Raw genomic sequence first — 11705 nt, 5'->3', positions numbered from 1 at the left:
CAAAATATATATTGTGTGTTTGATTGGTCCAGACGCTACACATCACAGATGTGAGAAACAGGAGCTGCCAAATGTTTCACAAAACACTTGTGTACGTAAAAATGTGGCTCTACATATATCTATATTCATGCAAAAGGCTGCAATGATGACAGAAAAGCTGAAGAAGGAGCAGGACACCAGTGCTCATCTTGAGAGGATGAATAAGAATCTGGAGGTCACAGTGAAGGACCTGCAGCACCGTCTGGATGAGGCTGAGAACCTGGCCATGAAGGGAGGAAAGAAACAACTCCAGAAACTGGAGTACAGAGTAAGATTCTCTTGATTCTGATGTTAATCATTATGATATGGAAGGTATGAATTGTGTCATGCTATAATACTCTGATATATTTTAATATTCTAAACATATTTTCATTGAGTGAGATGTTTAATATTGTCTCTCATTTAGGTCTGTGAGCTTGAGGCTGAAGTTGAGGCAGAACAGAGACGTGGAGCTGATGCTGTTAAAGGTGTCCGCAAATATGAGAGGAGAGTCAAGGAGCTCACCTACCAGGTACAAATTTTTTTTTGTAAAAGTTCAGGTCACATTGATCAGATTATGTTCTAGTCTGATGCATGTTCATTATCTGCAGACTGGGATAAGAAGAACATCAACAGACTGCAGGATCTGGTTGACAAGCTGCAGCTGAAGGTCAAGGCTTACAAGAGGCAGGCCGAAGAAGCTGTGAGTACTTTATTTGAGAACTATAAAGACCTTGAAAACTTTTGAGATTTTCTATTCCTGATACACTGTAATTCTGTGTGGCTTAGCGGGTGGAACAAGCCAACGCTCATCTGCCCAAGTTGAGGAAGGTGCAGCATGAGCTGGAGGAGGCTGAGGAGCGTGCTGACATTGCTGAGTCTCAAGTCAACAAGCTCAGAGCCAAGAGCCGTGATGCTGGAAAGGTAATTTTTTTAAAATGTATTTATTATTGATGAATATTCATCTCAATTTTTTGATAGTATGATCAAGTTTAGTCTATATCATCACTTTAAGACATCCCTTTTTTTAAGGGTAAGCAGGCCGCTGAGTTAAAGGCCTACAGCAAGTGTGACACTTGCAATATTGTAATAAAAACAAATAAACTTATTTTGACTCTTAAACCCTCTTGTTCATACTTTATATAATATCATATTTGTTTGTAAATAATACATATAAAGACTGCACTCACAGAATCTTGCACTATTATCTTGCAATATCCAAAATCTCACATTCAAATGACAACTCACAGACAACCACATGAGACAGATCAGACACATAGGTCAGTTAAACCCCTCACTCAACAAGTAAACTAGGTGCCAGAAGAACTGTTCCTTAAAGCAAAATTCGATGTCATCTTGCCGTACCAAATAAGACGGTGCCATTGTCGCACAATTAAACCTGCACAAAGAATCATGGGAGTGTTGATCAGTTGTACCCTTCAAAATCCTTCATCCCGAAGGGCCTTTTTAAGTGGCCAGTTTTGAGCACTTCGGTTTGGAACGACCCTTTAATGTGGCGTCCATGATTGTTCTCACTCTGAAGTGCCCCTTGGAGGCAGATTTAATTCATTTGGAATGCAGCAACTGTCAAGAGCATATGGTGCATTCAAGTCCTCCTGGGATGTTCGTATTTACGAGTTGACAAGTAGTAATTACGACATCAGTTGCATTCAGGTCACTTTGGTCGGTACAAGATGGCGATTTAACTTTTCTATGTCAAATTCAACTTTTTTAACTATACATCTACAAAATGATGAATAAAAATTGTTCATCATTGTGTTTTTGCTTTTTTCTGTTTTTATTCAGGTGATGTAAACTGAATCATTATATATTCTATGGTAATTATACAATAATATAATATTTTATTTATTTCAACAAATTTGGACAACTTGCACAAATACTTCCGCGTTCTACACAGCACAGCTCGGGAGTTTCCAATCAGCATTTAGCGCACCTACATACAGACCATTTCTCATGAGAAAGCAGATTTTTACTTCGTTTTAGGGCTGGCAATTTTTTAAAAACAAGTATTCATATTCTCTGCGTTAACATGAATTATCTTCAACCTGCTGAAATATTCCTATGAATATATTTCTCTTCCAAATAAGCAGTCTGAATAATAAATAAATATATTTCCCCACTAACCTGCCAAGGTCCAGCGCTTGTATTGACATTTTTCTCTTACTGATTATATTTCATATCTGTTGAATTTACAGTTTTAAATGAATTTGACTGATAAACACAATTGCGGGAAAAAAAAACATGGTTTTACATGGTAAAAGTGTAGTAGCTATGTTTTTTTTTTTGTGATTTACTATTTGTATAATCATATTTAAATACCATGATTAAACTATGGTTAGTGTAGCAAAACCCGGGTCAATTTGTGGTTTATTATGGTTTAACTACAATTTTCCTCATCTGTCCATGAACAAATTAGCGAAATGTCTTGTTACTCCTGGCTAGCTATAGTTTTTATTTTATTATTATTATTTTTATTTTTTATTAGAACGGGCTAATTGAATAGAACATGATGTTAGTAAGTGTGACTAAACGTTTGTTGTTGATGTTTTGTTTATTGATTAAAAGTATTTCAGTGGTAATAAATGGATGGAATGTCAACTTAGATCAATTTTACTGCATATTTATTCAATTTTAATCCTGAAACTCATACACCTAAATCTTAATGCATTAATTAAATTTTTTAATTAACCAACATATGTTGAAACCATTAATGGGCAGTTTTCCAGCTCAAAAGAGTCCACTATTGTGGCCTCCAAGGTATTTAATCAACCAGTCCATTTCTTCTGGAGCTATTGCTATCATGGCAGAATTTCCACTCAGGCAAATTCCATTAAATAATTAACTGTCTGCCTGTGACCACCTAAGTGTGAGTTCTTACAGGCTGCTTAACTTTTAATTTAAAACTTCCCTTTTTTCTTACATGTGTGGAGGTAGCCTTTATGAAAAAGCTTTTTTACATTCTTGACAAGACTTTAGAATATTTCATTATTTAAGTGATAATGCCATTTTTTAAATGAATAATTAATTTATTTGAGAATAAAATTTCTCTAAAGATCACTCCAAAACAAATATCTAGTGAGCACAGATTTATTTCAAAAGGAATAATAAATGTAAATTTACAGAACAATCATATTATATGACTTCAGTAGAGGCTCCCATCAGATTCACTCTTCTTTGGCCTGAGACAAAAAAAAAAGGATATACAGAAGTCATGTATATAATCAGTACATTTTTCAAGCATAAGTTGAATACTGTATGTTTCTTCTCAGTAAATGCAAGAAATCATTTACTGTACTGAGTTCAGACTCTGCTATTATGCAACTGACCTTTCCAGCATCACGGCTCTTGACTCTGAGCTTGTTGACTTGAGACTCAGCAATGTCAGCACGCTCCTCAGCCTCCTCCAGCTCATGCTGCACCTTCCTCAACTTGGACAGATGACCGTTGGCTTGCTCCTCCTAAAGAGTACCATTTTTACCATGTTTGTTAACTAAGCTGTGGAACATCAGTGATATCGCACCAGTAAATAAATTACTAATTAATAATCAAATGTGTCAAAATGTTCAAATAAATTGAACATACCGCCTCCTCAGCCTGCCTTTTGTAGGTTTTGACCTTCAGCTGCAGCTTATCAACCAGATCCTGAAGTCTGTTGATGTTCTTCTTATCCTCTTCAGTCTACAAACAATAAAAAATATTTAATAGATTTGTATGGATAAATCTATGGAATTGGTCGGGTATGATTATACCTGATAAGACAGCTCTTTCACTCTCCTCTCATATTTACGGACACCCTTAACAGCATCAGTTCCACGTCTCTGTTCTGCTTCAATTTCAGCCTCAAGCTCACGGACCTTTGATAGCACATAAAAGTTTTCAGACAAGTGTACAACTGAGTAGTTATTGCCTGGTAACTACTTTTGGAACCTGAGATGGTGCTTTAATTAGGTGCCATAGAATGCATTGATACAATATTTTAAATTGTTCTCTGATATCTACATAGAAGGTATGTGGCTTAGGTAAGGGCAAAAATCTCCAGAAACGGTTTTACATGTCCATTTACAACCCTAGGATTTGTCCCTAGAATGAAATGGTCTGTTTTTACCTTATTTGGAAGAGTCATGAATAATAATGTTGAGCTCTGCTCTGATTGGCTGTTTCACAGTGCGGCTCAATGTTGAGCTCTGCTCTGATTGGCTGTTTCACAGTGCGGCTCAATGTTGAGCTCTGCTCTGATTGGCTGTTTCATTTGACAGTGCGGCTCATTTCAGTAGCTCACACAGCAGGAAGGAAACACAGGGAAAATATATTTCAATACTGTCTCTCGCAGTTATATCGTTGGGTAATTATACTGTGTATAAAATGCGGGCATCAGGTCACTGTCACAGTCAGTGTTATGTTCTGATTCACCTATTTTTCAGTGGTGTTTTGCGTTCTCGAGATTTACATAAAAAGGAGGAAACAAAGGTGTTTGAGGCTCACGGTATGTCATTTCCATGTACAGAACTGTTATTATTAAACTATGCCAAGGTAAATACAGTTTTCCATTTTATGGCACCTTTAGGAATAAGTGTAAGCAACATCTTCAAGAGATTTTATCCTAAAATTATATTTTATATGAAAAAAAAAAAATTTACCCTACTCTCCAGTTTCTGGAGTTGTTTCTTTCCTCCCTTCATGGCCAGACTCTCAGCCTCATCCAGACGGTGCTGCAGGTCCTTCACTGTGACCTCCAGATTCTTCTTCATCCTCTCAAGGTGAGCACTGGTGTCCTGCTCCTTCTTCAGCTCTTCTGCCATCATTGCAGCCTTTTGCATTAATATAGATATATATTAGAGCCACATTTTTAGGTACACAAGTGTTTTGTGAAACATTTGGCAGCTCCTGTTTCTCACATCAGTGATGGCCTTCTTGGCCTTCTCCTCTGCATTTCTGGCTTCCTGTACAGTGTCTTCAACTTCCCTCTGGATCTGAACAAGGTCAGCCTCTAGCTTCTTCTTGGTGTTCAGGAGACTTGTGTTCTGCAACATGAAAAGCAATAGTATAAACATTTTAAATGAGGCTCTCAATGTCCTTAATTTCATTGTAAAAACAATATGCCTTTACCTGAGAGTGCAGCAGCCCGACACGCTCACTGGCGTCCACCAGCTCTTGTTCAGCCACTTTGCGGCCTCTCTCTGTCTGCTCCAGAGCAGCTCTCAGCTCCTCAATCTCAGCTTGCATCAGAGTGTTTCTGCGCTCCACCATGGTCACCTGCTCCTTCATGTCTTCCTGTCCTCTCAGAGCATCATCAAGGTGCAGTTGGGCGTCCTGAACATAACAATAGTTTTACAACAAGCTTGCAGTGTGCTTTCTGTTGGTCATTACTAAACATAGGTTAGATTATACAAACATACTAATGCATCTTAAAGTAAAGAGAAGTCACATACCTTGAGTTGTCCCTGAACGTTCCTGAGCTGTTTCTGGGCCTCAGCAGCCTGGCGATTGGCGTGGCTCAGCTGAATCTCCATCTCATTAAGGTCTCCCTCCATCTTCTTCTTGATTCTCAGGGCATCGTTCCTGCTCCTGACCTCAGAGTCCAGAGTGCTCTGCATGGATTCAGTGACTCTCTGGCTGTTCCTCTTGATCTGCTCCATCTCCTCATCCTTCTCTGCAAGCTTCCTGTCAATCTCACCTTTGACCTGATTTAGCTCAAGCTGGACACGGAGAATTTTGGACTCTTCATGCTCCAGAGTGCCCTATTAATAATAAAAAACAACATTTAAACTTCAAAATGAACAACACAGTACAATGGTTTTAGCCAGATTTACATATTGATCTTCAGATACTCACTTCAGCCTCCTCCAGTGCGGTCTGCATCTCTGCCTTCTCAGTCTCCAATGCCTTCTTGGCCTTTTCCAGCTCATGGATGCTCTTACCAGTCTCACCTAACTGCTCTGTCAGATCTGAAATCTCCTCTACAAGTTGGAAAGAAAATATTATCAACATAAATATGCTGTGAATCTCTACAGATTTAACTCTACTAAGTTTGTTAATTAATTAAATGTTGTACAAAGGAATTCTTACGCTGCAGATTCTTGTTCTCTCTCTTGAGGGTCTCCAGCTGACCCAGAGTCTCCTCATAGGAGTTCTTCATCTTGAACAGCTCAGTGCTGAGTGAACGAGCCTCTTTCTGGGCACCTTCCAGCTCTGCCTGACCTTCCTCATATTTCTGCTTCCCTTCTGCCAGGACCTTTTATGAAGATATTTCAGGGTCAGGTTTTGTTTGTAACATGTTGATTAAGGTCCATTCCAGCAATACTTTAAAAAGAGAATATTACATAATGACTCAAACTTTTTACCTTGTCAAAGTTCCTCTGCTTCTTGTCAAGGTTGGCAGCCAAAGCATTGGCTCTCTCCACATCAATCATGAGGTCCTCCACTTCACGACTCAAACTTTTTACCTTGTCAAAATTCCTCTGCTTCTTGTCAGGGTTGGCAGCCAAAGCATTGGCTCTCTCCACATCAATCATGAGGTCCTCCACCTCACCCTGGAGTCTCTGTTTGGTCTTCTCCAGAGATGCACATTTGGAGTTCACAGCCTCAATTTGTTCCTCTGCCTCTTGCAGACGCTGAGTCAGCTTCTTCCTGTTAAGCATTACACATTGCATTGTATTCAAAGCTATAAAATAGCTGTGAGAATCAGGAATATTATTCAGTAATCTTCGTACTTGGACTCTTCAAGTCCTCCAGCTGACGGCCAAACTCACCTGTTTAGATTTAGATTCACTGTGTCAGACTGTGCAATATCTCTTTTAGTTAATATCAAAACAAACTCTTTGAAAGCAAAATTTAAATATGTGTGCTTGCTCTAAAAAGACCTTGTCAGATATTCAGTGCTAAATAATCTTGATACACCATACTCATTTACTACTGAAGTAGTATTAATTTCATCATGATTGTCATTGGGTTACCATTTTCAGTTTGAAGTCTTGCTCTTTGAGCACTGAGGTCATTTATCTGGCGAATGTTCTCATCATTCTTGGACTTAATTTCGCTAAGTTGGTCCTCGAGGGTGCGGCACATCTTCTCAAGATTGGCCTGTAAACACCAAGTAATTTGATTCTTAAGAATCTTAACCACATTTGACATATTTCCTTGAACAGATTTAAAAACCAGTTATCAAACCTTTGCTTTGGCAACAGCCTCCATGTTGCTAGAGAGATCATCAATCTCCATTTTGTATTCACTCTTCTCTTTCTCAAGCTTCTGCTTGACGCGCTGGAGGTTGTCGATTTGCTCTCCCAGCTCGGCCACACTGTCTGCCTGCTTCTTACGGAGGGCTGCAGCAGTAGCTTCATGCTGGAGGGTGGACTCACGACGGAGCTTCTGGAATTCAGCTTCACGCTTCTTATTCATTTCGATCTGAGCAGCAGTGGCTCCTCCAGCCTCCTCAAGCCTCTCACTGATCTCCTCAAGTTCCCTGGAGAGATCAGCTCTCTGCTTCTCAACCTTGGCACGAGCAGCACGCTCAGCCTCAATCTCTTCCTCCAGTTCCTCAATGCGAGCCTACAGTGGCAAGTAATTAATGAAACCATATTGCTCTTTATTTTAACTTTGCCTGTAACAGTGTTAAAAAACAAAACAAAAAAAACAACATCAAAACAAAACTCAAGAATTACCTGAAGCTCCTTGATCTTCTTCTGGAGTTGAGCACCCAGAGATTGTTCACCTTCAATCTTGCTGAGCAGCTGGCTTGTTTCAAAGTCTTTCCTGTGGGTATTCAATAATAAGTGGTTGTAAAACAATAACACAACAACAAAAAAGTTTTCAATAAAAGATTTAATGTTTTAATTACTTTTTAATTTTCTCCTCAGTTTGCTGTTTGTCATTCTCCAGGTCCATGATGGACTCTTGTGCTAATTTCAGGTCTCCTTCAAGCTTTCTCTTGGCTCTCTCAAGATCCATGCGGAGCTTCTTCTCTTGTTCAAGGGAACCCTCAAGCTATGGGATAATGATATATAAAATATGTTCAGGGCAAAAAAGCCTGTTAATTTAATGAATTCATGACTTGTTTAATTAGTTATTCACATCATCAACTTGCTGCTCAAGTTTTGTCTTGGATTTGGTCAGGGTGTTGACTTTGTCCTCCTCTGCCTGAAGATCATCCAGGGTCTGCTGATGTGCCTCTTGGAGAGCTTTCTTCTCCTTTGTAAGTTTGGCAAGGCTCTCATCCTGAGCTGCCATTTCCTCAGTCAAGTTCTTGACCTGTGTGATTTTTTGTTCCAAATGAGCTTGTTTTTTACAATTCATATTCTATATCATCATATAAGACTGAGATTAAACCAACTCAAACTCCAACCTTATTCTCAGTGGCGTGTTTCTCCTTTTCCACTTTAGCCAAAGTGAGCTCCAGGTCATCAATGTCTTTCTTCAGCTCAGAGCACTCATCCTCCAGTTTTCTCTTCTTGGCTGTCAGTTCAGCATTGATTTCTTCTTCATCCTCCAGTCTCTCAGTTGTCTCTTTGAGTTTAGCTTCAAGCTGGATTTTGCTTTTAATCAGACCCTCACACCTCTCCTCAGCATCTGAGAGATTCTCAGCTTCCTGTTAGGAAAATAGATCGCTATAATCACTGGAAAACACACTGCTCTATTTAATGGAGCCAAAATTCAGTTAGTTCAAATAGGAAAACTCACAGAAGCCACTTGCAGCTGCAGATAATTTTTCTCTTGCAGCAGTGCCACCATCTTCTCTTCAAGCTCCTTCTTTTTGGCTTCAGCCTTGGCAAGATCTTCTTTGCATTTTGCAAAGTCCTCTTTCATGGTTGCCAGCTCCTTCTCAGTCTCAGCACTCTTCAGCAGAGGCTTAATCTTGTAATAAACTTTCATCCATGGCCAGTGTTTGACATTCATGAATGAGCGAATGTTGTATTGGATGGTGTAAATGGACTCCCTATGAATAATTCATCATTAAATGCCATAATCATCATTATTTACCATTCACACTGTTATCACACAGTCATCTTTATTTATGACATTCCTCACCTCCTCTCCATCATCTTCACAAACTCCCTCCTCATCACGTAACCACGGCAAAGAGCCTGAGTCATTGTGACCAGAGCAGCCAGTTTCTCATCACGCATCTCCTCAAGAGTACCCAGAAGACCAGCTTTGAAGAACACCTAAATTTATACATACAGCAAATCAAAGGATATTGATTTACCCTTATAGGCTAAATAATCATGATTATTGAATCTTTGAAAGGCTGTAAAGTAGAATATGAACCTTTGTGTGTCCAAATCTGTACTGGTCATGATCAACATCGATGGATCCTAGGAGTTTCTCACAGGCCTTCTTGTTGTCAATAAACTGCCCCTCTGGGATTACACTGGCATTCAGAACCTTGTATCTGTTGAAGATTAATCAAGATGTTTCATATCCTCTAATTAAGAGCCTCATACAGTGAATGGTGTTTTCATGTGTTCCCATTTACCTCTGCTTGAAGTCAGCATAGAGAATTCTGCTGGGGAAGCCCTTTCTGCAGATTCTGATGCCCTCCAGCACACCATTACACCTCAGCTGGTGGATAACCAGGAAGTTCTCCATCAGACCTGTAGGGAACGGTTTACATCATGAGCTAGGTAAATTAAGATTAACATTAAATATTGTATTAATTTCAGAGTACCTGTAAGCCCTTAATAACTTTACCTGGAGTCTTGGACTCATTGGGAATAAGACAACGCACAAAGTGAGGGTGAGTGCTCCTCAAGTTGGTCATGAGCTTGCCCAAGTTCTCCTGTTTTATCATGAAATGTTAAAGCTTTCTTAGTCACATTCTCTCAGTTGTTGATATATTATTTACCTGACTTCGAGTCAAGCAAGCTGATGTACAGTCACTGCTTTCAGTTGCATCATTATTCACATTTGGTCTCAAACAAAGACATACCCTGAACTGGGAGGACACAGTCTGCATGGAACCACCCTTCTTCTTGCCTCCCTTCTTGCCACCGGTCTCTATTCAGATAAAGAGACAAAGGAACACATATAATGTAACTGAATCAAAGTTCACATAAATTGTAAATTGTAAAATTGTAATCACATAAGATTAAATTGATGTACATAAACATATTACTCACTGCTGTGTACAGTATGTGCACTTGGATGGGATAAATGCAGATCTCAAATTCCAAGTATGGGACACCATAATTGGCCACACGTCACTTTCACTTTCACTTTCATATTAACACTTTAGTTTTTTTTCCATTACCTTCAACAACAGGTGGGTAGATTGTAGCCAGTAGTTTGACAGAAGACTTCTGGTAAAGCTGCAAAACAGACTCATTCAGTGGATCCTTGTTCTTGTCCAACCAGCCAGAATTGTTGTAGTCCACAGTTCCAGCATAATGGACCAGCGAGAAGTGGGCCTCAGCCTTGCCTTTGGCAGGCTTTGGTTTCTGGAAAGCATTGCACTTGCCAAGATGCTGATCATACAGCTTGTTCTTGAAGGAAGTGTCTGTAGCCTTGGGGAACATGCACTCCTCTTCAAGGATGGAGAAGATACCCATGGGCTGTTTATAAAAGAATGTTGTTTATTACCAAAATATAACATTTTTGAGAATAGACAGTGGAAATTATGAGTCTTTAAACCTTCTCAATGAGCTCAATGCAAGCAGCCAAGTCCATGCCGAAGTCAATGAACTCCCAAACAATGCCCTCCGTCTTGTACTCCTCTTGTTCCAACACAAACATGTGGTGGTTGAAAAACTGTTGCAGTTTCTCATTAGTGAAGTTGATGCACAGCTGCTCCATGCTGTTGAACTGCAGGAAGAAAAATAATCATTTACAGATTACTGAATATGACACAGTTTGCCATGAAAAATGATAAAAGAATCATTCTTACATCAAAGATCTCAAAGCCAGCAATATCCAGCACACCAATGAAGAAATTTCTTTGTTGTTTTGTGTCCAACATCTGGTTGATACGAATGACCATCCACAAGAACATCCTCTCATAGATAGATCTGGACAAGGCGCTTACAGAGTTGTACACCTGTAAGTAGAATAGAGTGAATATTTTAGTAAAAATGTCTTTTTGCAATAATTAGTCAGACTAACTAATGATTTTCAGGTTAAATACATGGACAAGCTGGAAATATGTTACTACATACCTGTGGCACGGTCTGGCCTTTGGTCACAAACTCATTTCCGACCTTGACTCTGGGGTAGCACAAAGCCTTCAGCATATCAGCAGAGTTCAAACCCAGAAGGTAGGCGATTTTGTCAGCCTCTGCGATTTAAAAAGTTACAAAAAAACATATTCTTGCTTTTGTTTATGCAAGTTTATTACAAATATCTGTCAATCAAAGCTCTGCATGTGATCACACACAGTCTCACCCTCTGTGCCATCAGGCTCAGCCTGCTCCTCATATATATATATATATATATATATATATATATATATACTTTATATTTGTCATACATATACTTTCATTTTTTTGTCAGTCAATGAAATGAAAATACTTACGTAATCAGGACAGACTGGTTTTCTCTATCTGTTGAATGCAATGTGTACAATGTCCAGTAAATCTCTTATTAATAGCAACTCTTATTTAAATCTATAGAATTAAATTCCGTAAGGTCTTACCAGTCAGCATGAATTGATAGGCGTTGTGAGAGACAGAGAAGAT

The 11705-nt window shown here is 39.1% G+C and overlaps 2 protein-coding genes across 2 annotated transcripts in view; one reads left to right on the top strand and one right to left on the bottom strand.

The window, feature by feature from the left end:
* Window positions 1-142: 142 nt before the first annotated feature.
* Window positions 143-2240, top strand: LOC107660780 (myosin-7-like). The gene is made up of 6 exons (XM_016450194.1): window positions 143-307; window positions 446-556; window positions 632-721; window positions 808-942; window positions 1051-1104; window positions 2235-2240. Exons 1-6 carry the CDS (start codon window positions 143-145, stop codon window positions 2238-2240), a joined length of 561 nt encoding a protein of 186 aa, XP_016305680.1.
* Window positions 2241-3203: 963 nt separating this feature from the next.
* The window catches only part of LOC107660779 (myosin heavy chain, fast skeletal muscle-like), a 17805-nt gene continuing 9303 nt past the window's right edge, over window positions 3204-11705 (bottom strand). Inside the window, exons 5-33 of the mRNA XM_016450193.1 lie at window positions 11413-11447; window positions 11187-11305; window positions 10919-11068; window positions 10666-10836; window positions 10286-10586; window positions 9965-10032; window positions 9727-9814; window positions 9512-9629; window positions 9304-9427; window positions 9064-9200; window positions 8716-8971; window positions 8381-8623; window positions 8110-8286; window positions 7877-8022; window positions 7701-7791; window positions 7207-7587; window positions 6993-7119; window positions 6737-6788; window positions 6483-6666; window positions 6106-6271; window positions 5872-5996; window positions 5469-5777; window positions 5146-5349; window positions 4935-5060; window positions 4677-4847; window positions 3789-3893; window positions 3622-3717; window positions 3366-3497; window positions 3204-3218 (exon numbers count right to left, since the gene is read on the bottom strand). Of these exons, the coding sequence (XP_016305679.1) occupies window positions 3204-3218; window positions 3366-3497; window positions 3622-3717; window positions 3789-3893; window positions 4677-4847; window positions 4935-5060; window positions 5146-5349; window positions 5469-5777; window positions 5872-5996; window positions 6106-6271; window positions 6483-6666; window positions 6737-6788; window positions 6993-7119; window positions 7207-7587; window positions 7701-7791; window positions 7877-8022; window positions 8110-8286; window positions 8381-8623; window positions 8716-8971; window positions 9064-9200; window positions 9304-9427; window positions 9512-9629; window positions 9727-9814; window positions 9965-10032; window positions 10286-10586; window positions 10666-10836; window positions 10919-11068; window positions 11187-11305; window positions 11413-11447 (4417 nt within the window). The remainder of the gene's footprint in view (window positions 3219-3365; window positions 3498-3621; window positions 3718-3788; window positions 3894-4676; window positions 4848-4934; window positions 5061-5145; window positions 5350-5468; window positions 5778-5871; window positions 5997-6105; window positions 6272-6482; window positions 6667-6736; window positions 6789-6992; window positions 7120-7206; window positions 7588-7700; window positions 7792-7876; window positions 8023-8109; window positions 8287-8380; window positions 8624-8715; window positions 8972-9063; window positions 9201-9303; window positions 9428-9511; window positions 9630-9726; window positions 9815-9964; window positions 10033-10285; window positions 10587-10665; window positions 10837-10918; window positions 11069-11186; window positions 11306-11412; window positions 11448-11705) is intronic.

This window comes from Sinocyclocheilus anshuiensis, unplaced genomic scaffold (assembly GCF_001515605.1).
Source record: "Sinocyclocheilus anshuiensis isolate Anshui unplaced genomic scaffold, SAMN03320099.WGS_v1.1 scaffold2607, whole genome shotgun sequence".
Taxonomy (NCBI): Eukaryota; Metazoa; Chordata; class Actinopteri; order Cypriniformes; family Cyprinidae; genus Sinocyclocheilus; species Sinocyclocheilus anshuiensis.
Note: the sequence above shows the minus strand (reverse complement) of the source record. Positions and strands in the feature narration are given on the sequence as shown.